The 22667-nt window shown below is 43.4% G+C and overlaps 1 protein-coding gene across 4 annotated transcripts; it reads right to left on the bottom strand.

Moving 5' to 3' along the window:
- Positions 1-1302: 1302 nt before the first annotated feature.
- top1a (DNA topoisomerase Ia) lies at positions 1303-14275 on the bottom strand. 4 transcript variants are annotated; one of them, XM_055917318.1, is made up of 22 exons: positions 14133-14257; positions 13677-13701; positions 13166-13269; positions 10531-10627; positions 10138-10255; positions 9933-9970; positions 9055-9138; positions 8685-8763; positions 8503-8597; positions 8196-8311; positions 7954-8075; positions 7687-7809; positions 7308-7495; positions 6112-6260; positions 5303-5442; positions 5036-5221; positions 4808-4876; positions 4501-4615; positions 3434-3561; positions 3060-3154; positions 2816-2965; positions 1303-2600 (listed from the first exon to the last, which is right to left on the bottom strand). In XM_055917318.1, the coding sequence occupies exons 3-22, from the start codon at positions 13233-13235 to the stop codon at positions 2498-2500; spliced, it is 2265 nt and encodes a 754-aa protein (XP_055773293.1). In that variant the 5' UTR covers positions 13236-13269; positions 13677-13701; positions 14133-14257; the 3' UTR covers positions 1303-2497. The 4 variants fall into 4 exon arrangements, with proteins under 4 accessions (XP_055773293.1, XP_055773295.1, XP_055773291.1 ...); XM_055917320.1 differs by lacking the exon at positions 13166-13269 and having other exon boundaries at positions 14133-14274; XM_055917316.1 differs by having other exon boundaries at positions 8503-8763; positions 14133-14260.
- Between the last annotated feature and the right edge of the window lie 8392 nt (positions 14276-22667).

Raw genomic sequence — 22667 nt, 5'->3', positions numbered from 1 at the left:
CAGGTAGTGCCATCTACTGGTAGAGGACAAGTTGATGCACTGTTCTCTCTGTTAAGAACTACATGCCAACAAGAACAATCAATTGGTTAGGGAAATTGAGCACTTGCTGCCATGGCAGAAGTCTATAATCATTATGTCCAGTGTACTGTATTTGGCAAGTTGTAATCAGAGCCATACCAAAATGTATTGTGTAGGCCTATGTCAATATGAACAGCTCAATCTTGGGACTCCAAATCTAAGGCCTGATCACTAGCTACTTTTGAAATGGCATTTCACTGGTCCTTTGAATGATTTTCCATACTTAAGTCTAGGGACATGAAAGAATGCATAATAATGGGTTTAAAGATGTAAGACATTTTAGATACCTTTGTTACGATAAAGGATATCCAAAATCTGCAGATATTTGCCTTACTGATGATATTTATTGAACAATACTGAAAACTATATGCATATCAGTCCAATCAGCCTCAGTTATTGCGAATGTTGAATGGATCCCAGCTCAGAAACATGCCCTTAAGTGCAAATGGACCATCTTGGAAGTCTGCACTCACGTTATACTTCAGCAATAAGGCACCTCGGAGGTTTGTGGTATATGACTAATATACCACGGCTAAGGGCTGTTCTCAGCACGACGCAACACGCAGTGCCTGGATATAGCCCTTAGCCGTGGTATATTGGCCATATACCACAAACCTCCGAGGTGCCATAATGCCATTATAAACTGGTTACCAACGTCATTAGAGCAGTAAAAAAACAAAAACATGTCATACCCATGGTATACGGTCTGATATACCACGCCAATCAGCATTCAGTGCTCAAACCGTTTATAATAAATCTTACGTAGAGCACTTGTACGGGCCTTGACGTCTGCACTCAACTGGTCTCGGTCACCCTGTACACAGCAGTCTGTCAGAGGCACAACTTTATAGCTTCATCTTTTCATTAAAAATAAAAGATCCAAGGTGTTAAAGAATTCCAAACATGAGAGCCAGGCCTGTGCCAAACCCTGCTTAAATCGCTCATAGCGACTGGTCTAAAATCAACAGGCAGTGGTGCTTCCTGGGTTCTGTTCTCAGGAAAGATTGAGCTGGTTATTACACTGGGTTTTGGGAACACAGGAACCCTCCTGAAACAACCACAGAAAACATTCAAGAGAAATGTTGAAAAGTGACTAAGCAGGCTGAACATACCATTGACAGATCCAACTTCTGTGGAGGAAGTTTGACAAGAAAAAAAAAAAACTATCCCTTTGGTGCAAGGCCTATCAATCAAGTGCAGCAATAACACAAAATAGACAAAGTGTGGAGTTGAGGGGTTTTATTCATTTTCAACCTACAATGAGCATAAAACAAGAACATGATTGGAGGCTATGACAGAAGAGGTTGAAAAACACTAGAGTGGAATAAAATTCACATTGAAACTCCTGTTAATGTTCTTCATTCTCAGTCTTTAACACAATTTAAGAAATAACTGCCTAAACTGTAACAGATTGGTATTTTTTTTGGCAAAGTTGATATCCCTCACATACCCTTCTGGAAGAAAAATATATTTTTAATGAACTAAATTAAAATAGCATTTTTTTTTCAAGTAACAGATAAGGGAGTTGTTTTCCACTCAAACAATCATTAGAAATTATAAAGTTAAAACCAAATAGACTATGCAGAAAGATCCAGAGGATGCTGGCAACGCAAGGGGAGAAAAATTAAATGATTGGTTCACATTTACATTGAAAATCAGTCCCTGATAGATACTGTAAAACAAATTAATCACATCCTACCTGCTTATGTAAATATTGACATGTGTAGCATCTTCCCTTCTGTGTCAACGCATCCTCTTTATGGTACACAATCAACATAGTCCAGTTTAAAACATCACACTCACCAACACACAGCTTTCATGGTCTTTATCCCCCCTACAACTCATACCTAGAGATCACATGTAATTTCCTCAAAGGCGCATGGGTGTACTTCAGGATTTCATTTGATTTAACTGTTCTCTCTATTAAAATATAGAATCCATTAATAATACATGGGAGGGCTAAAAATACAGACCAAGTGAACAAAAAAATAATAAAATCTAATACACAAAGCAGTCATTTTTTGTTGAATACAGTAGCAATAGGACCCCAGAGTTCAAAGTTCAGACACCTTTAAGTCGTGCATGTGGCTGAAGAGGAAGAGAACCAAAAGGCAATCCACTGGTTCTCATCCAATCATAGAGATTACCGCGTCACCTTTGGGTATGGGTATAGTTCTGCCCTTGAATCTGACGTCCGACCAGACCTCAGACTAACCCACCTCGTCCCCCCTCCCTCCAGCTCATCTGTAATGGCCTATACGTCCTGACCCCTGACATTCAACATCACCATGCTTGTTGAGTGTACACTCATTCTATAATTTCCTTGTCAGGCTGGCCATTCTGTATAATCGGTTAAGCTAAAAACAAGTATCCAATAAAATTACAATAGAAATCACAATTATAAAACCGCAAACAGGATTTAAAATTCATAGTCATCCTCTGCCATGTCGATAGCCCAGGCAAACTTCTCACGCTGAGTTTTGTTGTAGATCTTCTCGATAGGGATACCCCACTTCTTACACCTAGGAGACAGCAGGAGGATATTAGAATGATAAACCCTCCAGGAGTTTAGACACTCGAAACTAAAACCCTCAACTCACTCACTACATTTAACTAATCAAAAGACAGCCACATGTGCCACATATCCTGAGCAACTGATTGTGTGGGCCAAGGGACAAGCAATGGAGAAAGCAAGATGTTGTGCATGATTGTCAACGTGTTCGTGGTCATGTCTCACCAGGCCACAGAGATGCGTGGATCCAAGTAGTTGAGTTTGGAGGTGCCCAGAGCAATCTGCTTGTTCTCCTCACGGTCCGTCGCCTGCACCTCTAGCTTCATCAGCTGCTCCTCTAGCCTCTCTACAGCCTTCTTCTTGGTCTCCACAGCTCTGCGGGAGTAAGGGAAAGAATCAGCTACTTCTACATCCCAGCGTACAAGTACCAGTGGATGCCTCAACAAGCCAATCATATCCACATACTTACTTTTTGGACTTCTCGTCTCTCCGTACTTTGAGGTCAGCCTTGGCGCTCTTCACATCCCGCTTTGCGTCAGACAGCTGGTCTTTCTTTGCGTCAATCTGGTAGAAATATTATCAACGTCAATAATCTTGAAACTAAGGCCAAGTATAGCTGGATTCTTACTATGCAGCTATTAAGAGACATTACTGAGCCAAGTATTCCCAAAATAACCAAGAGTATGCATCCAGCAGACAAACATAACTCTAAATACAAGTCACAAATAAACCCCAAACAAAATCCCAAATCATAGCAATAGTATTATGTTTCCTTTTCTCCCATCAGCAAAGAGCCGTCTCATCTGTCAGGTCAACTGGCCGTGTGTCCTCCCCGTGACTCACTTTAGTCTGGAGGTTCTGCATGGACTTCTCAAAGGTCTTGGGCAGGGCCCTCTGATGGTTACACAGGATGGCCACAGCTCTATTGGCCCTGTTGTATGACAGGATCTTGGCTGGAAGGTTCTCATCCGCTACAAGTAGGGGAGAAAATGGACATGACTATGACTCTTGCTATAGACTTTACACCATATTACAAGTGACCACCTGCACACAACTATCTAGGTTAGGTAGGTTCATGCTCTACAACATTCGCAGAGTACGACCCTGCCTCACGCAGGAAGCGGCGCAGGTCCTAATCCAGGCACTTGTCATCTCCCGTCTGGATTACTGCAACTCGCTGTTGGCTGGGCTCCCTGCCTGTGCCATTAAACCCCTACAACTCATCCAGAACGCCGCAGCCCGTCTGGTGTTCAACTTTCCCAAGTTCTCTCACGTCACCCCGCTCCTCCGCTCTCTCCACTGGCTTCCAGTTGAAGCTCGCATCCGCTATAAGACCATGGTGCTTGCCTACGGAGCTGTGAGGGGAACGGCACCTCCGTACCTTCAGGCTCTGATCAGGCCCTACACCCAAACAAGGGCACTGCGTTCATCCACCTCTGGCCTGCTCGCCTCCCTACCTCTGAGGAAGTACAGTTCCCGCTCAGCCCAGTCAAAACTGTTTGCTGCTCTGGCACCCCAATGGTGGAACAAACTCCCTCACGACGCCAGGTCAGTGGAGTCAATCACCACCTTCCGGAGACACCTGAAACCCCACCTCTTTAAGGAATACCTAGGATAGGATAAAGTAATCCTTCTAACCCCCCCCCCCCCCCTTAAAAGAGTTAGATGCACTATTGTAAAGTGGTTGTTCCACTGGATATCATAAGGTGAATGCACCAATTTGTAAGTCGCCCTGGATAAGAGCGTCTGCTAAATGACTTAAATGTAATGTAAATGTATCTACAACAGCTCCTCCCTGTTCCCACCTCTGATCATTCCGAACCAGAATATGAGATAAATGTGTTTTGGGTAGGTTGTGCATTCTTAGACCCTCTGTCTCTGGGTGGGGCTTCATGACCGTGAGGACTTACGGCTGGTGAGCTCCTTCAGCTGCTGCTGCAGAGTGATGGAGGCGTTGTAGGTACGAAACACTTTGGCCGTCAGCCCGTCCATCAGCTCCTGAAGGTGCTTGTTCAGAATGGAGGTCTGGAGAGATGGAGGATAGAGAGGAATGCCACCATTAAATATGACTGATGGCAAGAGACGCAGAATTACAAGAGGATATCCAATTCCCACACGTTAAACAGGGTATTCATTTTCCCTCACAAGGTCCAGTGACATGACTAATACACTGCAATTCACAAGTAACGTGAATTGAAAGTATTTTTTTGTTCTTACATTGAGCCGGTCAAAGAGGTCATCCTCTGGCTGCTTGTTTTCCATGAACAGCTGCAGGTTCTTGAATACCTAAGAAAGGGAGGACAGAATATTTACAACTCATAAGAATAACAAGGTGAGAGTTTCTCTGAAGTGAGAGTAATCTGGAAACCATTGTAGTTCAACTTGAGTGAAAAAGGACATAGAAAATGTTCTGGTGAACCAAATGTCAATTCTTCAAGGCCTTACCCTCTTCTCCACAGGGACTTTGTTGTAGTAGCGGATGGAGTCTTTACCCAGGAAGTCAAACTCCACCACAAACTCCTGGCCGTCCTTCTCGGGGTACAGGTTGATGTGTTCCACTCTGAGGGAGCAGCAGCCCACTGTGTCCGCAGACTCCCCTTCCTCCTTCTCATTACCTGCTCTCAGAGCCAGCTGGGGCACAACACCACAGGGAACATGTTACAACCAAACTTGGAGCTGTGTGTGTGTTTGTGTGTGTGGCAGCAGTCTCACCTTATCGATGAAGTAGAGTGCCACGGCTCTCTGTCGGATCCTCATCTCTTTGGACTTCCAGTCCTCGCGGTACTGGTTCCTTAACCGGTCCACACACTTCTTCAGATTTCGGGCTGTCTCATACTTCTGCCAGTCCTTCTCTCCCTGCAGATCAACACACACCAACATTACAGCAACCAGGGGGAAGATACATGGGGCACAACAATGAACAAATATGTTTAAAAAATAAACAGAATTGTGAAAGGTTGGGTCTCCCGAGTGGCGCAGTGGTCTAAAGCACTGCATTGTAGTGCTAGCTGGGCCACTAGAGATTCGGTGTTCGAGTCCAGGCTCTGTCCCAGCCGGCCGCGACCGGGATACCCATGGGGTGGCGCACAATTGGCCCAGCGTCGTCCGGGTTAGGGGAGGGTTTGGCCAGCAGGGATGTTCTTGTCCCATCGCGCACTAGCGGCTCCTGTGGCGCAGTGAACGATGAAACGGTCGCCAAAGTGCACAGTGTTTCCGCCAACACATTGGTGTGGCTGGCTTCTGGGTTAAGTGGACATTGTGTCAAGAAGCAGTGCGGCCTGGTTGGGTTTGAGGACGTACGGCTCTCAACCTTCGCCTCTCGAGTCTGCGCGGGAGTTGCAGCGATTGGATACTTCGAAATTGGCGAGACAGGGGATAATTTTTTTCTTTAATTAATTGAGAAATGTTGAATAGGATTGCAGACTTTGTCGTCTCAAGAGACTTCATTAAAAGCTAACAATACAAGACGTCACTCGCCCCCACCATCACTGCAACCACCATGAGCCATAATAAAGATGAACCTGCCTTGATTCTTGAGCTGGGATTCAGCATGATATACTTGATAGAGCCTTGGATGTTCTCTGTCCACGACACCAGCCAGGTCACCTTGTTGTCATGACGCAACTCCTTCCATTTGGTACCAGGGGGAGGCTTGGGGTGCTTGGAGTCCCTGTGTGAGAGAGAAAGAATAGAGTGGCTGAGTCAGAGCAAGTACCCAGACATACACACACTAATCTGGTCCAAACAAGCAGTCCATCGGTTAATATAATCAAGAGAAGGGGAAAGCACTGTAGAAAATTTTGTAAGCCTTTTCAATATGTTCATATTGCCACCTGCACCCAGGACTATGAGTGTAATGGTTCACCCACGGTTTGTAATCAGCTGTGGAAAGGGAAAGGTGGATACCTTCCGGTTACTGGCCCAACGCTCGATGGGCTGCTTGAATGCAGAGCGGATACTAAGTGGTGTTTTATTTATTTATAGCCTCCCGGGTGGCGCAGTGGTCTAGGGCACTGCATCGCAGTGCTAGCTGCGCCACCAGAGTCTCTGGGTTCACGCCCAGGCTCTGTCGCAGCCGGCCGCAACCGGGAGGTCCGTGGGGCGACGCACAATTGGCATAGCGTCGCCCGGGTTAGGGAGGGTTTGGCCGGTAGGGATATCCTTGTCTCAGTATGTAAATGTAATAAAAATGTATGCACTCTACTGTAAGTCGCTCTGGATAAGAGCGTCTGCTAAATGACTAAAATGTAAAATGTTATTGCGTTTCCGTCTTGCTCCGGTGGTAGGAATACTGGGGTGATGTCGGAGTAAATGTGTCAACATGTTTGAGGTGTTGGCAGCTGCATAGGGTACTCTCGTAATCTACTGGGAAGCCAAAATGTTCCCAAACTGGAGATTTAAATGATTGAGACTCCTAGTTCATGGACGCCACCACCCGCCATCGTACAGAACTAGTTCCCAGGTGCGCCTTACAAAACGTGCCAATTAAGACAAGAATTCCGATTACAATGTGCACATAGGCTATTCTGTTAAAACGACTAGTGCCTGAAATGTTCTCAGCTCAGATTTACTCAAGAGGCACAGCCTTATGGCCTAGTTTTTTTTTTAATGTATTCATTTAGGTTCACAGTGCGGACCGGATTGAGGTCCCCATACCAAACGGTTTGGTACGAATACATGTAACCGTTGCACCCCTACCCAGGACCCTGTCACTCACTTGCTGCAGTTTATGATGATGTCCTCAGGGCGGATGCGGCGTTTCAGCATGCCCATCTTGGGGTGGTCTCCTCGGCCACGGAACAGGCCCGGGGGCTCAATGCGAAAGTTAGCAATGCGCTCCTTGTGGTTGTCCATGATGCAGAAGCCATACTCCTGTAGGAGGCGTTCATTCTCCACTTTGATTTTCTACAAGAAGCAGAGAACCAGAGACAAACTAGTTAGATCTGGGTACAGTTGTTGGAACACCGGACCAGCCTGAAGATTCCAGGTATTACCTCCACTGCCTCATGTAGAACTTCACTGGACAGTCGTGGTCTGAACGAGGTTATAAAAAAGGACAAATGTAAGAAAAAGCACAAAGTATTGTTCTTGCTCACCAGTTTATCATCTTTAGTCATGGCCTTTCTGGCCTCAGACTGAGCCTTGAAGTATTCCCCCATTTCATTGAAGTTACACTTCTTCAGGTCTGTGATCTTAGACTTCTCCTCCGAGGTCATTTCCTGTAGAAGAGGGAACAAAGGTCGACAAGTCATGATCATGTGTGTATGGAATTACTGTTCCAAATCACCATTTCTAAAAAATATGAAAGAAATCTAAGCAATGCAATTGCAAATTCCAGGTATACAGCCTTAAACATTCACTACCTTTCTCCAGTCTTTGAAGAAGTTTTTCCGGAAGGCATCCTTGGTAGTGTACTCATGGTCCAGCATTTTGGCAAAGAAGGTGGCCACCTCCTCAGCCTCTGGGCCGAGCTTCATCTGCTTCCCTACAGAGGGATTTCAACAGACTTGTTCAACCAGCCAAACCCTCCACTTCCACTCAGCAAAGCCCACTCATAAATGGACCGAGTGTCACAGAAATAGCAGCACTTGAATATTAATCTTACCATCATAGAAAAATCGGACTTTGCTGGGAAGAGTTTCGTAAGGTGCTGCCATGACTGGGCCTTTATGTTCCAGAAACCTCCATTTGGAACCGTCAGTTGCCCTCTCCTCTTCCCACCTGTAGTCCAACAGGATACAACAACGTGAAGTGATGGTTGATGCACAAACTAAATCCTTTGTCCAACAGAGATACAAAGAACATCCATATTTTATCCATCACCATAATGAGCATTCCATAACGAGGCAGTCAGTGTGCCTTCACAAAAGCTCTGTGCAGCAACACAGCTGGAGGGCAACTATGACACTCACCACTTCCACTTCTCCTCAGGCTCCTTCTTTGCTTTCTTTTTCCCGTCAGCAACTTCCCCTTTCTTGTTTTTTTGTGTCTTTTTGGGCTTGATGTCCTTTACAAGAAACAAACGCATGAGTATCCTTTCTCGCAACGGATCACTGAAATATATCAAATATAAAATCCAAAGATTTCCACGTACCTCATCTTGTTTCCTCTTCTTTGCTTTCTTGTCCACTCTGTCATTTTCAATTTTAATTTTTTTGGGCTTGAATTCAGTTCTAAAAAAATAAAAAATAAACACCTTATAAGGAGGCCTGACTAATGGTAGATTCAACAACTACCTTGTCTTCTCTACACCAAACTACAGTCATACCGAAAGGCAGCTGTGTGCTTCTTGCAAAGCCAACAATGACCAAACATTGTCATTTCCCAACAGAACGAGGAAAAAACAGATGGGGTTGGTCTAAACATGGCAACTACAGCCAACATTTTTATCATACAAATGTAACAGGGCCAAACACTAAGGAAGAAATGGGCCAGTTGACAGAGTTAAGTACAGATCTACTCACTCGTCATTGTCACGCTGTCTTTTCAGGGACTTGGGAGAGTGGTAGAAGTGATCATTGTCCGGCTCCGTCTTAATGCGATGAGGGCTGGTGATAGAATTCAAACATTTACCGGTACATTCATTGTGCATTTGAAATCAAATATGTAGGGTCCTATAAAATCTGTTGTGGAAAACACGCACGGAATGTAGACATTATAACGGAATTTAACAATATTCAAAAACTGATTGAAATGAGTAGGAAATCAACTTAAATGTATTGAACTATAGAAAATGCATTAATTTGCCCAAGTTAATCATAACACATGATCAAAATCTGATTAGTATTTTCCTGCAACAGCACAGGAATGCCCCCGTGCACATGTCTACACTGTGTAGACGTTAGCAATGATGCTAATAATAACCTTCTGGTCGAGATGAAAGGCTCTCAAAAACCTTCTCAATTAAATGTTAAATACAAAGTAGCCTATGTCTAACTGGCAGAATGATATCGTGATTACTTGCATCAATCAAGCAGCAATTTATTTAGCAAACTCTGGAATCACATAAACGCTACAGAAACATTGCTAACCATCTCTTGCACTTAAAGGGTAACTGCATCCAAAAATGTACATTTCTTAGCCTCTTCCAGACCTTTAAAGTGGTCTCCAGATGTGGTTTAAGCATTGTTATGGACTTAGAAAAACAACATGGGATGTTCCATTTTAAAAAGTGTGATTGAGACCAAAACCTGAATTTGGGGAAAAACAAACTTTTGCAGCAAAAAAAAGTATGTATTTTTATTTTTTAATAATACAATTGCTGATTTTATAGGGCCCTAGACATGTAACCAGCATTTGTAAGCAGCACAAATGTCAAATTAACAATATAAACCAAACCTACCTGGCAAAGCCATTCTCTTTTTCCTTCTTCGGCTTGATCTGCAAGATGACAACGAAGAGTTAAAACATGCATCTTTTGAAATGTTAAGAGCTATAAATGCAGGTTTTCACTGTGGAAGAGACTGGACAAATATTTGACAAACTGATTGGCACATCTAAACCAAAATGGCAGCGATGCATCCCTCTCCGTTGGATAATTAGCACACCTCCTCCTTCCTGTGGTCTTTTTCCTTGTGTTTGTCCTTGTGTCTGTCTGTGCTGACATCTTCGTGCTTAATTCGCTCCTTTTCTCTGTGTTTCTTTTCCGAGAACTCCTTATGGTCACTGGAATTTCACAGATAAAATCAGCATCAGATTGAACATACCAATAAGGAAATCAACTAAGAGTGTATATTTGAGGATATACTATAGCAATAAAACAATGAGGAGTCTCTGGCTGGTCCTACGATCATTCATACACACCCTGCTTATCAGACAAATCATCATACAAACAGCTACGTTAAAGAGCTCAAAGCAAATGTGTGGGTGTCAATTACTGCCCCAGTGACGCACTTAGTTTCACCTATGTAACTCTGCTTAAAAAGACTGGAGAGTCATACCTGTTGCCATATTTTGATTTCTCACGCTCCCGGTCCTTCTTGTGGTCCTTGTGTTTGTGTTCTTTATCCTTGTACTTATCTTTATGCTTATGAGAATCTGCAAAAGAAGAAATGTATTCAAACACAGACTGACGGAAAGGCTAAATAATGACCATTGCCAAAGGAATAGGAAACATTTAGGCTACAGAAACATTCTGTAAATATATCCACTTTTCTTCAACCCTTCTCTAAACCCAGCAAGTGAAAACAGCTAATACTAAACACAAAAGAAAACATCTACTGCACCAGGAACAATAAGTAAACAATACTCCAGTCTATACTTAAGAAACACACAAAACAAGTTCAGACAAGTTTCCATGGTAAAACTAAAAGGTTAGTAAAAGAAATACCCAACAGACAATGTGAGAAAAAATATATACGCAAAATACAAATATGTGCACAAAAAGACATGGGAAGATTTGACAGTGTTGTAATGTCTGAATGACTGACTAGATAGAGTGCCTCTTGGCTCAGGAAGTGCTAGGCCAGAACACTCATCCAACACCTGGGTGTGAATCTGAATACTGACAGTCGGATTGTATGTGCATCCGTGTCAGCCGGAATACATTACTGGTTGGTAGAGGTTACATAGAATAGGACCATCTCCAGTCAACTTCAGGCACAGTTGGATTTGGGGACCTTGTTCATGACAGACCAAAAACTTAACAGAACACCCTTCACAAATTAATGTAAAACAAAATTCAGGTCAGACTTAGGGCCATGAGGATGTGCCATACATGGTAAGACAGCACCTCCTAGTGCCCATTGACAGTTGAGGTTCATTTTTACTCAGAAACAGTATCAACATGGTTGAAAAGAGGGAGCAAGCTCTAACAGGCCTAGTCCATCTGCTTTCACTTAACCAAACCCCTACAAGCAGCAATGGTAGCTAAATGAATGCCAATCGTCTCTCCTTAGTTGATACATATACAGCACAGGTACTTCGCAGTCAAACAAAAGTTGACAGCCAAAGAAACATAATACATTAAATTACTTTCTCCTAGCGCAATCGAGGCATGTTTGAAAGGTGTGAGGCTTTAAAATAAGGGACTCAGTCACAAGGTTCATGCCCCACAGCAAGCTACTGGCCGACACACCAATAACCAACAGATTTCCCCTTCCTCATGATCTGACATCACCTATGGCAGGCAATAAATGCATTTGAAACCAAAGAGGACACAGATGCTAGATACAATTAATATGTTGGCATCGGTAGATTCTATTAGTTAGGGACTGCAGTAGGAATGCAGGCTATAGTTCATCAGAGCCATGAAATAAAATCTAAACAATTTGTATAGTGGTATTGATAAACAAACTCGCCTGAGGATTCTTTGGGGCAAGCCCTTGCAGAGCTTGGAGTGATGTTTGCCTATATACCTTGTAATGATGTAGGTAGTGGGTATATCATTACAGTGTTTCTTGTAGATCTTAAATATAACAAATAAGAGCAAATCGGTAACTGGCTGTTTTCACTTCAGGGCCCCATGCTCCACTACTGCGGAAGACAAAACAAGGAATAAATATGTATACAGGGACAACTCTTAACCCCTGAGTCTCCATTGGACCCCTGTATTCCATGTTCTAACAAGGTATCAGGTTTTGTGCTTGACATAGGCTGTTCTGACCAACAATGGACAGCCCACACTACATTTGAGTCATTTAGCAGACGCTCTTATTCAGAGCAACTTAGTAGTGAGTGCACACATTTCCATACTGCCCCACCATGGGAATCGAAACCACAACTATGGCATGTCAAGTGCCGTGTTCTACCAACATGAACACACAACCATTTCAGGAGCACACAATGTGAGGGTGAGAACCAAAACCACAAACCAAATATGATATAGGCCTAGTATTCATTCAAAAATCACTGTGAGCAGGGAATTTTTTGATGCAGGAAAGGCTGTTCTGAGATGTGCCACAGTAGAAAATGCATTCAATGCAGTGTTCTGACAACTTTATATTTGAATTGGGACTGCAATCACTCCCTTACATGTTAAAAGCCCAATCCCTATCTGGACTTCAAAACAGATTCACACAAAACTAAACTGGAAAGATGAATAGTTTGTCCAAAGCTGTAGGATTTTGAGGCAGCCAACCATGCTGTCCCAAGGGCTAGGAGTGGAGTCCTTGTCCATAAGAAATACACTGTCATATGAGAAATAAAAATGAATTGAAATTACCTTATTTGAAATTGTTCAGAAATAATCTTTCACAAAAAGATGTGTACTTAGTGGAGAGGGGAAGCATGTTGTAGCTTCTGAAACCTTAAAAAGGCCATTCATACTTGTTAAATACCAATGCTGGGGGTTTAACTTGTTAGGCCTCAGTGGCCATGTGGTTTAGACCATGCCAACAAAACTATCAAATCAATGAATTCAGTCATCAAAAATTGTGTTAGTAGTGGAAGTCAATGTGCATTGTCAAACTTGCACCACAAATATGTCAGGGATGTTATAAAATCCCGCATTGTACTTTAGTCTACAACTAGCTAATGTAAATGAACTTCTATATGATACGAAATTATCCATAAGACATTCGGATAAGACTATACAATGTTGTTTAAAAGCAAAACGGGGCCATCAGATGATTTTACTTCCTCCGCCGCTGGAAATCGTGTCTTGATACAAACGGTCCTGCGTGTTTCCCCTCCATATCACAGCCATCTGCACTTCAGCTATGTTTTCTACAGTCAGACCGCTAGACAGAAAAAAGAAAATGGCGCAGAGACTAAGTTCTCAACCCCCAAACCCTTACTTTTAGACTCGGAATGTGGCATTTTAAGCCGGCCAACAACTACATCTAATTTGGCATACCAATAAAACACCTCCAATTCTTTAAGAATTTGTTATCAGATCGTGATTATAAAATGTCTAAAAGCTATTAAAGAGCCACCCATTTGAACAATAGGCGCTTGTGAGTGAGGCAGAGGACTTAGTCTCTGGACGCCATTTCTGCCCTTTGCTAAACTAGCTATGTCTGGCTAGCGAACTAGCCCATGTTAGCAGATAGATAAACGTTAGCTAGCTAACTACAGTGTGGACACGTCAGAATTTGAAGGAGAAAATCATTGTGACATTTGTTTGACACATTAACGTTACACTTACCATTGACCCGAGAGCCGGAGTCTATCTGCAAATTGTAAAACAAAGATTGGTTAACTAGCCATGTTCCTTGATTGATGGCTTGCTAGCTGGATAACTTTGAACTTGTTGGCTAGCTCGCTAACGACTAGCTAGCAACCCTGCTGATGGTTGGCAATTGATCTAGTCTGATAAAATGGCTAACGCACAGTGCCTTGGCCATCCTCAGTTAGCCACAAAGTTTAGTTGAATGGACTTTACTTTTTATTATCTGAAAAACACAATATTGAAAGTATGACAAAACACGTATTTCTGTCACATTTGTTGCAATTATATTCACTGTTGATTGGCTAGTTAGCCAAGTTACCTAGCTAGCTAACGTTAGTGTAGCCTGGCTGCTGAGGCAAATAAAAAAGCAAGCGAGTTTAATGTCCTACAAAGCTCTTTCGCAATGACACGGCAAACGATTACAAATGTTACCTGGCTATCGTTGTGGGAACGATCTCCACTCATTTTCAATTATTAATCTGTTAAAAGCAAAGTGTGAAATGTGTTGGAGGAAACCGCCGACGATGTGATGCGAGCAGAATGAAGAAAGAAACAGTTGTGTAACAGACTAAGTCCAAATTGTATGTAAATGCGCATGCGCGTGTCTTTTTAAATGGGTGGGAAAAAGCAGTTGGCCACTTTTAGCCCCCCCCTGCTCAAAACGTGCTCTCGGTCCCACGCGTTCAGTGGTCCCACGTAGTTTATACAAAACATACGTACATATATACGGCCATCAGAAATTGTGTAATATAATTATTGTTAACCTAAAATATTGTCCTATTCAGTGGTGGAAAAAGTACCCAAATGTCATACTTGAGTAAAAGTAAAGATACCTTAATAGAAAATTACTCAAGTAAGAGTGAGTCACCAAGTAAAATACTATTGGAGTAAAAGTTTTAAACAATTTGGTTTAAAATATACTTAAGTATCAAAAGTAAATGTAATTGCTAAAATATACTTAATTAAGTATGAAAAGTAAAATAATAAATAATTTCAATTTTTTTTATTTAAGGATAGCCAGGGGCACACTCCAACACTCAGACATAATTTACAAAGGAAGCATTTGTGTTTAGTGAGTCCGCCAGATCAGAGGCAATAGGGATGACCAGGGGTGTTCTCTTGATAAGTGCATGGATTTAACCATTTTCCTGTTCTGATAGCCATTCAAAATGTAATGAGTGTCAGGGAAAGTGTATGGAATAAAAAGTACATTATTTTCTTTAGGAATGTAGTGAAGTAAAAGTAAAAGTGCTCAACAATATAAATAGTAAAGTAAAGTACAGACACCCCCAAAAAATACTTAAGTAGTACTTTAAAGTATTTTTATTTAAGTGCTTTACAACACTGGTCGTATAATTATAAATACAGTTTATACAGGTGTTATACACATTTTCTGTTTAACTAGCCTCTAATGTATATATGTAAACAAACCATAAATGTCTCAATGTTTGTGCCTGGATACAGCCCTTAGCCATGGTATATTGGCTATAGACCACAAACAAAAAAGGTGCATTATTGCTATTATAAACTTGTTGCCAACATAATTAGAACAGTAAAAATAAACGTTTTGTCATAAATGTGGTATACAGTCTGATATACCACGGCTTTCAGCCAATCAGCATTCAGGGCTCGAACCACCCAGTTTATAATATCAGTATTTATTGCATTTACAACTTGTCTAAGTCTTATCATCAACTGATTTCAGCCAGTGTATGGCTGTCGATTGACTGCATTTTTTTGTATGGAATGTTGTGATTTTGTCAGTTAATTTGAGAAATTTTTGGAATCATTCCAATTGATTGCTAGCTAATGAACATACTGTGCAGATCAGATCAAGTTTAAAGTTGAATTAATCTTATGTTCGGGATACATGGTATACACAGTCCAAGAAAATACTTACTTACAGGTTCATTCTTGATAGTGCAACAACAATAACAAATAATCAAAGAAGAATATGAACATAAAGTAAAATGGCTCAGTAGAATAGAATAAACATTTTAGCATAAGTATATTGCAGGAATGCACACACAATTTATAATCCAATACTTACATGTGTTTTGGGAAAGGGGGGGTGGGGGGCAACATCTCCACCCCGCTGATCCTCAACACTGGGGCCCCACAAGGGTGCGTTCTGAGCCCTCTCCTGTACTCCCTGTTCACCCACGACTGCGTGGCCATGCACGCCTCCAACTCAATCATCAAGTTTGCAGACAACACTACAGTGGTAGGCTTGATTACCAACAACGACGAGACGGCCTACAGGGAGGAGGTGAGGACCCTCGCAGTGTGGTGTCAGGAAAATAACCTCACACTCAACGTCAACAAAACAAAGGAGATGATCGTGGACTTCAGGAAACAGCAGAGGGAGCACCCCCCTATCCACATCGACAGACAGCGTGGTGGAGAAAGCGCAGCAGCGCCTCTTCAACCTCAGGAGGCTGAAGAAATTCGGCTTGTCACCAAAAGCACTCACAAACTTTTACAGATGCACAATCGAGAGCATCCTGTCGGGCTGTATCACTTCCTGGTACGGCAACTGCTCCGCCCACTACCGTAAGACTCTCCAGAGGGTAGTCTGCACAACGCATCACCGCAAACTACCTGCCCTCCAGGACACCTACACCACCCGATGTCACAGGAAGGCCATAAAGATCATCAAGGACAACAACCACCTGAGCCACTGCCTGTTCACCCCGCTATCACCCAGAAGGCGAGGTCAGTACAGGTGCATCAAAGCAGGGACCGAGAGACTGAAAAACAGCTTCTATCTCAAGGCCATCAGACTGTTAAACAGCCACCACTAACATTGAGTGGCTGCTGCCAACATACTGACTCAACTCCAGCCACTTTAATAATGGAAAAATGTATGTAAAAAATGTTTCACTAGCCACTTTAAACAACGCCACTTAATATAATGTTTACATACCCTACATTACTCATCTCATATGTATATACTGTACTCTATACCATCTGCTGCACCTTGCCTATGCCGTTCTGTACCATCACACATTCATATATTTTTATGTACATATTCTTCATCCCTTTACACTTGTGTGTATAAGGTAGTTGTTGTGAAATTGTTAGGTTAGATTACTCGTTGGTTATTAGTGCATTGTCGGAACTAAAAGCACAAGCATTTCGCTACACTCGCATTAACATCTGCTAACCATGTGTATGTGACAAATAAAATTTGATTTGAAGTGTTTAAATTGTGCAGTATTTAGAAATCATAAAAAGAGTCTGGTAGCAGCAGACGTGATGTGTGTGTAGCATGAATGTGTGTGTGTGTGTGTGTATGTGGATGTGTGTATGTCTGTGTGGGTGTGTGCGTGAGTCAGTGAATGTGTGCTAAGGTGCGGAGAATAAGAGCAGGTTTTCAGTCCAGTTCAAGTGTTCAGCAGTCTGATGGTTTGTAGATAGAAAATGTCTCTGAGCCTGTTGTTATCAGACCTCAAGCTCCGATACCGTCTGCCTGATTGTAAGCAATTGAACAGCTCGTGGCTGGGGTGTGTGGGGTCCTTGATAATTCTGCGGGCCTCCCTCAGGCACCATTTCGAGTAGATGTCCTGGATGGGTGGGAGCACGGTCCCAGTGATGTACTGGGCAATCTTCAAAACCCGCTGGATGGCCTTGCGGTTGTGGACGGAGCAATTCCTTTACCAGGCCATGATGCAACCGGTCAACTGCTCGATGGTGCAGCGGTAGTATTTGGAGAGGACCCGGGGTAGCATAATCTTAAAATTAATTGTTTTACACAATATCTGTTTCAAGTCCAGGTGCCCAAGAAAGCGAAGGTAACCTGCCTAAATGAGCACTCAAGTTGGTAGCCATGAAGTGCTTTGAAAGGCTGGTCGTGGGTCACATAAACACCATCATCATCCCGGAAACCCTAAACCCACTCCAATTCGCATAAACGCCCCAAAAGATCCACAATCTCAATTGCACTCCACACTGTCCTTTCCCACCTGGATAAAAGGAACACCTATGTGAGAATGCTTTTCATTGACTACAGCTCAGCGTTCAACACCATAGTGCCCACAAAGCTCATCACTAAGCTAAGGACCCTGGGACTAAACAGCTCCCTCTTCCTGACGGGCCGCCCCCAGGTGGTAAGGGTAGGCAACAAAACATCTGCCACGCTGATCCTCAACACGGTGGCCCATGACCCCGCCCCCCCCCCCCCCCCCTTTGTGTTTACACTGCTGCTACTTGCTGTTTATTATCTATGCATAGTCACTTTACCCCTACCTACATGTACAAATTAGCTTGACTAACCTATACCCCCGCACTTTGACTCGGTACCGGTCCTCCCTTTATATAGCCTCGTTATTGTTATTTTATTGTGTTACTTTTTTTTTTTTACTTTAATTTATTTTGTAAATATTTCCTTAACTCTATTTCTTGAACTGCATTGTTGGTTAAGGGCTTGTAAGTAAGCATTTCACGGTAAGGTCTACACCTGCTGTATATGGTGCCTGTGACAAGTATTTGATTTGATTTAATTTAATTCAATCTTATCACAGCACACTGGCTGACCATGGTTTACCAACTCCCTGACCAAAATGGCTGACCTTTACTGTCATAAGACCTTTCATGTCCATTTTAGTACTCAAATTCCTAATTCTATGCAACATAGCACCAAACAGCACACACCAAAGGGCCATTTTGATCAGATAGAGGTTCATTTGTGCATTAGAACTGAATAGATAAATAGCTGCAACATATCTTTCTTTAGCAGTGACAATTTGAAATGCAGAAGCAACTGTGTAGAGCCCATAGGAGATGGGATGGTGATTTGATAAATCAATTGATGCTGTCCTGGCCCTAGTGGAAATACTGCAGTCCACTACCAGTATCTGAGAGAATGTCCATAGGATGGAACTATCATGACCAGCCAGATCATCCGTGATACATGTCAGTGTTCGATGTCCATCAATGTCTGAGGACGTCGATTCCAGCGATAGAAAGTTGTCTTTGATCTTTTTATTTTAAGTCTTTCCCAAATTGTAACCCTTAACTTAACCGTTCGTATTTAATATCTCACCGTAAGAGATTTTTGGAGATATTTTGAGTTAATGCCTAAACTTAACCTTAAACACCTTGAAATTTGACGTTTGGAACAACTTCAACATTTTAAGTTGGAGAAACATGGATGAACTGGAGAATGCAGTTACCAGGAGCAATCAAATATAATGAAACTGGTAGGCCTACTGGAAAACTGTAGTGCATTTAAAACACTTATTCAAAGTGCACAGTGGAGACCACTGAGTTGGTATGTCAATATTATAAGCCTATTTTTGGATTGAACATTTTACAGTGTGTTGATATAATGCTCTCTGCTGTCCATCAGGAATATTGCAGTAAGCCCAACTCCCTTGCATCCCACTTAGTTCTCTCCCAGGGCTCATAGTTTTGGCTGGCAGAGTTGAGGATGTCTTGCAAGATCAAGTTGAATGAATGTGGAATATTTGAGAGTATTACTCTATTTGCACTGTAGTCAAGGTACTACTGCACTGGAATACATTGTGAAAATAAGCATTTTAGTTGTGCATGTACATTATGTGGATCATACACACTTTTGCTGAGTCAGCAAATCATTCAGAGTCAATGAATTATTCACATTTAGAACATTGGTGTTTCTACAATATTTCCCCTCAGTTCTCAGATTGACCAGTAGAGAAGTCTGTTCTGAGTTTGAATCGTTTTAAGACCCTCTCAGATCAGTGTGGCTAAATCTCATTATGAGGATTATCAACGTTGATGGAGGAACAACATGAGATAATACCAACAACTCCTCCACTCAGTAGAGACCACATGCTTTAGTTCATGATATGCCAAATCTGCGCCTTTCTTTATAAAGTACACTATACAGTATATACAAAACTATGTGGACACACCTTCAAATTAGTGGATTTGGCTATTTCAGCCACACCTGTTGCTGACAGGTGTATAAAATCGAGCACACAGCCATGCAATCTGCATAGACGAACATTGGCAGTAGAATGGCCTTACTGAAGGGCTCAGTGACTTTCAACGTCGTCGTGTCCTCCTGCATCCATTGAAGACCGCTCTTCCTCCCGAATACTTCGACCTCCGGGGGGCCTTCAGTAAGAGGCAAGCTGCCACCCTTCCCCCTCATCGTCCATACGACTGTGCCATAGAACTCCTACCCGGCTCCACACTTCCCCGGGGCCGTCTGTACTCCCTCTCGAGCCCTGAAGCAGCGGTCATGGACAATTACTTCCGGGAGTTGCTGGAGGCTCGATTCATTTGCCCCTCTACATCCCCAGCTGGTGCAGGCTTCTTCTTCATGGGTAAGAAGGATGGAGGCCTGCGTCCGTGCATCGATTACAGAGGGCTGAACCAGATTATGATCAAGAATCGTTACCCCCTACCCCTGATGTCTGCTGCCTTGGAGTTGGCCCAAGGGGCCCAATTCTTCACCAAACTGGATCTCCGCAACGCTTACAATCTGGTGAGAATCAGGAAAGGAGGTGAGTGGAAAACTGACTTTAGCACCTAGTGTTTATCACTGGGCTACCTCCATCTCAAGGGCTTACAACTATCCTGATGGTCGTTGATCGATTCTCCAAGGCAGCCCATTTCATAGTCTTACCAAAGTTGCCTTCAGCGAAGGAGACAGCTGATCTCATGATTACCCATGTCTTTCGACTACACAGACTTCCCCAGGACATTGTCTCAGTTCGGGGGCCCCAGTTCGTCGCACGGTATTGGAAGGCCTTCTGCTCTCTGTTGGGGGCATCGGTGAGTCTCTCCTCGGGGTTCCACCCACAGTCGAATGGGCAAACTGAGAGGGCCAACCAGGAGCTAGAGAAGTTCCTCCGCTGCTTCGTCTCCGCTCAGGCTCGTAACTGGAGCAGGTCCCTCGTCTGGGCGGAGTATGCTCATAACACACTGCCAAACTCGTCCACTGGACTGTCACCGTTCGAGTGTCAGTTTGGGTTCGCACCCTCCCTGTTTCCTGAACAAGAGGCCGAAGTGAGGGTGCCGTCGGCTGAGGCGTTCATTCAACGATGTCGTCGCACCTGGATCAGAGCGCGATCCTCTTTGCTCCGCTCCTCTGCCTGACATCAACATCAGGCAAACCATCACTAAAGACCTCTTCGGCTCCTCCGACCGGGTCAACGGGTGTGAATGTCCACCCGTGGTCTTCCCTTAAAGGTGGATTCACGGAAACTTGCTCCTCGCTACATTCCTCGCTACATAGGACCCTTCAAGATCCTGAGTCGCATCAACCCGGTTACCTATCGTCTCCAGCTTCCCAGGTCCATGAGGGTCTGTACGTCCTTCCATGTCTCCTGTCTCAAGCTGGTAAGTACCAGTCCCTTCTCTCCCCCCACACCTGCTCCTCTGCTACACTGTCTGGCGTCTGTTGGAGGCTCGCCGGGTCCAAGGGAACCTGCAGTACCTGGTGGACTGGGAGAGCTACGATCCCAAGGAGCGGTATGGGTCCCGGCCCGGGACATCCTGGATCCGGGTCTGGTAAGAGACTTCAGCCGACTACGTGGTGGTTGTCAGGACTCCGCGGCTGGAGCCTGGAGCCACTCCTAGGGTGGGGTACTGTCATGGTTCCTCTGGGTACCAGAGGGCGGCAGAGACCGCACTAGAGACTTTCTTTGTTACTCAGATGTTGCTTATCATTTCGTTATCATTTCCCTTTTAAAATAGGTGTTTTCTGTTCTTGTTTGCAGAAGCTTGATTTCGGTTGCTCTGTGTTTCGCCTGAGTAAGTCATCTAGTCCTAGTGTTTTATTTTTTTTCCAGTATTACTGTGATCCTTCTGTTACCTTATTTTTCGTAAACTATTTACATTTATCCCAAATCACTGATTCCTCATCTGGTCCATTCTCTGCACCTGGATCCAACCACCACTTCACAAGGACAACGCTACCTGCCCCATTGCATAGTGCCAACTGTCAAGATTGGTGGAGGAGGAATAATAGTCTGGGGCTGTTTTTCATGATTCTGTGCTTCCAACTTTGCAGCAACAATTTGGGGAAGGCCCTTTACTGTGTCAGCATGACAATGCCCCCGTGCACAAAGCGAGGTCCATACAGAAATGGTTTGTTGAGATCGGTGTGGAAGAACTTGACAGGCCTGCACAGAGCCCTGACCTCAACCCTATCGAACACCTTTGGGATGAATTGGAATGCTGACTGCGAGTCAGGCCTAATCTCCCAACATCAGTGCCCGGCCTCACTAATGCTCTTGTGGCTGAATGTAAGCAAGTCCTCGCAGCAATTTTCCAACATCTAGTGGAAAGCCTTTCCAGAAGAGTGGAGGCTGTTAAAGCAGCAGAGGGGGAGACCAACTCCATATTAATGCCCATGATTTTGGAATTAGATGCTTTTTTTTTAAAGGTCAATCACTTCCATACCATAACTACTTTTTCCACTGTGTGAGACATTGAATCCTCTTGATATACATTTTCTCCACAAGAGGGCTTCTCAGCCCTTTTAACTTCCCTGGCCTCATCAATAGTTGTACTCAGGCCAGAATTCAGGCATAACCACCTACCCAGCAGCTTTATCAACAGCCCATCCCTACCTCTTGCAAACCCAAGCTCTTTCAAATGGTTTACATATGACCTGAGAATAAAATCTGTCTATTTTAAAGAATTGAACATAATTAGAGTAAACCTTGACATAAAATCAAATGTTATTTGTCACATGCTTCGTAAACAACTGGTGTAGACTAACCAGGAAATGCCTACTTACAGGGACGTTCCTAACAAATGAAGGAAAACAAATAAATAATAGCACAAGGAATAAATACACAATGAGTAACGATAACTTGGCTACATACACAGGGTACCAGTACCGAGTCGATGTGAGGGTTACGAGCTAGGTAGATAGGTAGATAATTACAGGGTAAATTGACTAGGCGACAGCATAGATAATAAGCAGCAGTCAAAAGAGTTAGTGCAAAGAGGGTCGTCAATGCAGAT

The sequence above is a fragment of the Salvelinus fontinalis genome, chromosome 3, assembly GCF_029448725.1.
Source record: "Salvelinus fontinalis isolate EN_2023a chromosome 3, ASM2944872v1, whole genome shotgun sequence".
Lineage (NCBI taxonomy): Eukaryota > Metazoa > Chordata > Actinopteri > Salmoniformes > Salmonidae > Salvelinus > Salvelinus fontinalis.
Note: the sequence above shows the minus strand (reverse complement) of the source record. Positions and strands in the feature narration are given on the sequence as shown.

Bases quoted from the DNA above. Each gene is read 5' to 3' on its own strand.
- top1a (XM_055917316.1), bottom strand. From the start codon at position 13,235: ATGGCTGTGATATGGAGGGGAAACACGCAGGACCGTTTGTATCAAGAC. The intron at 10,256-10,530 runs GTATGACTCTCC...GTGAAATTCCAG, and splicing joins AAATCAAAATATGGCAACAG to TGACCATAAGGAGTTCTCGG. The intron at 3,562-4,500 runs GTAAGTCCTCAC...CCCTACTTGTAG, and splicing joins GCTGAAGGAGCTCACCAGCC to CGGATGAGAACCTTCCAGCC.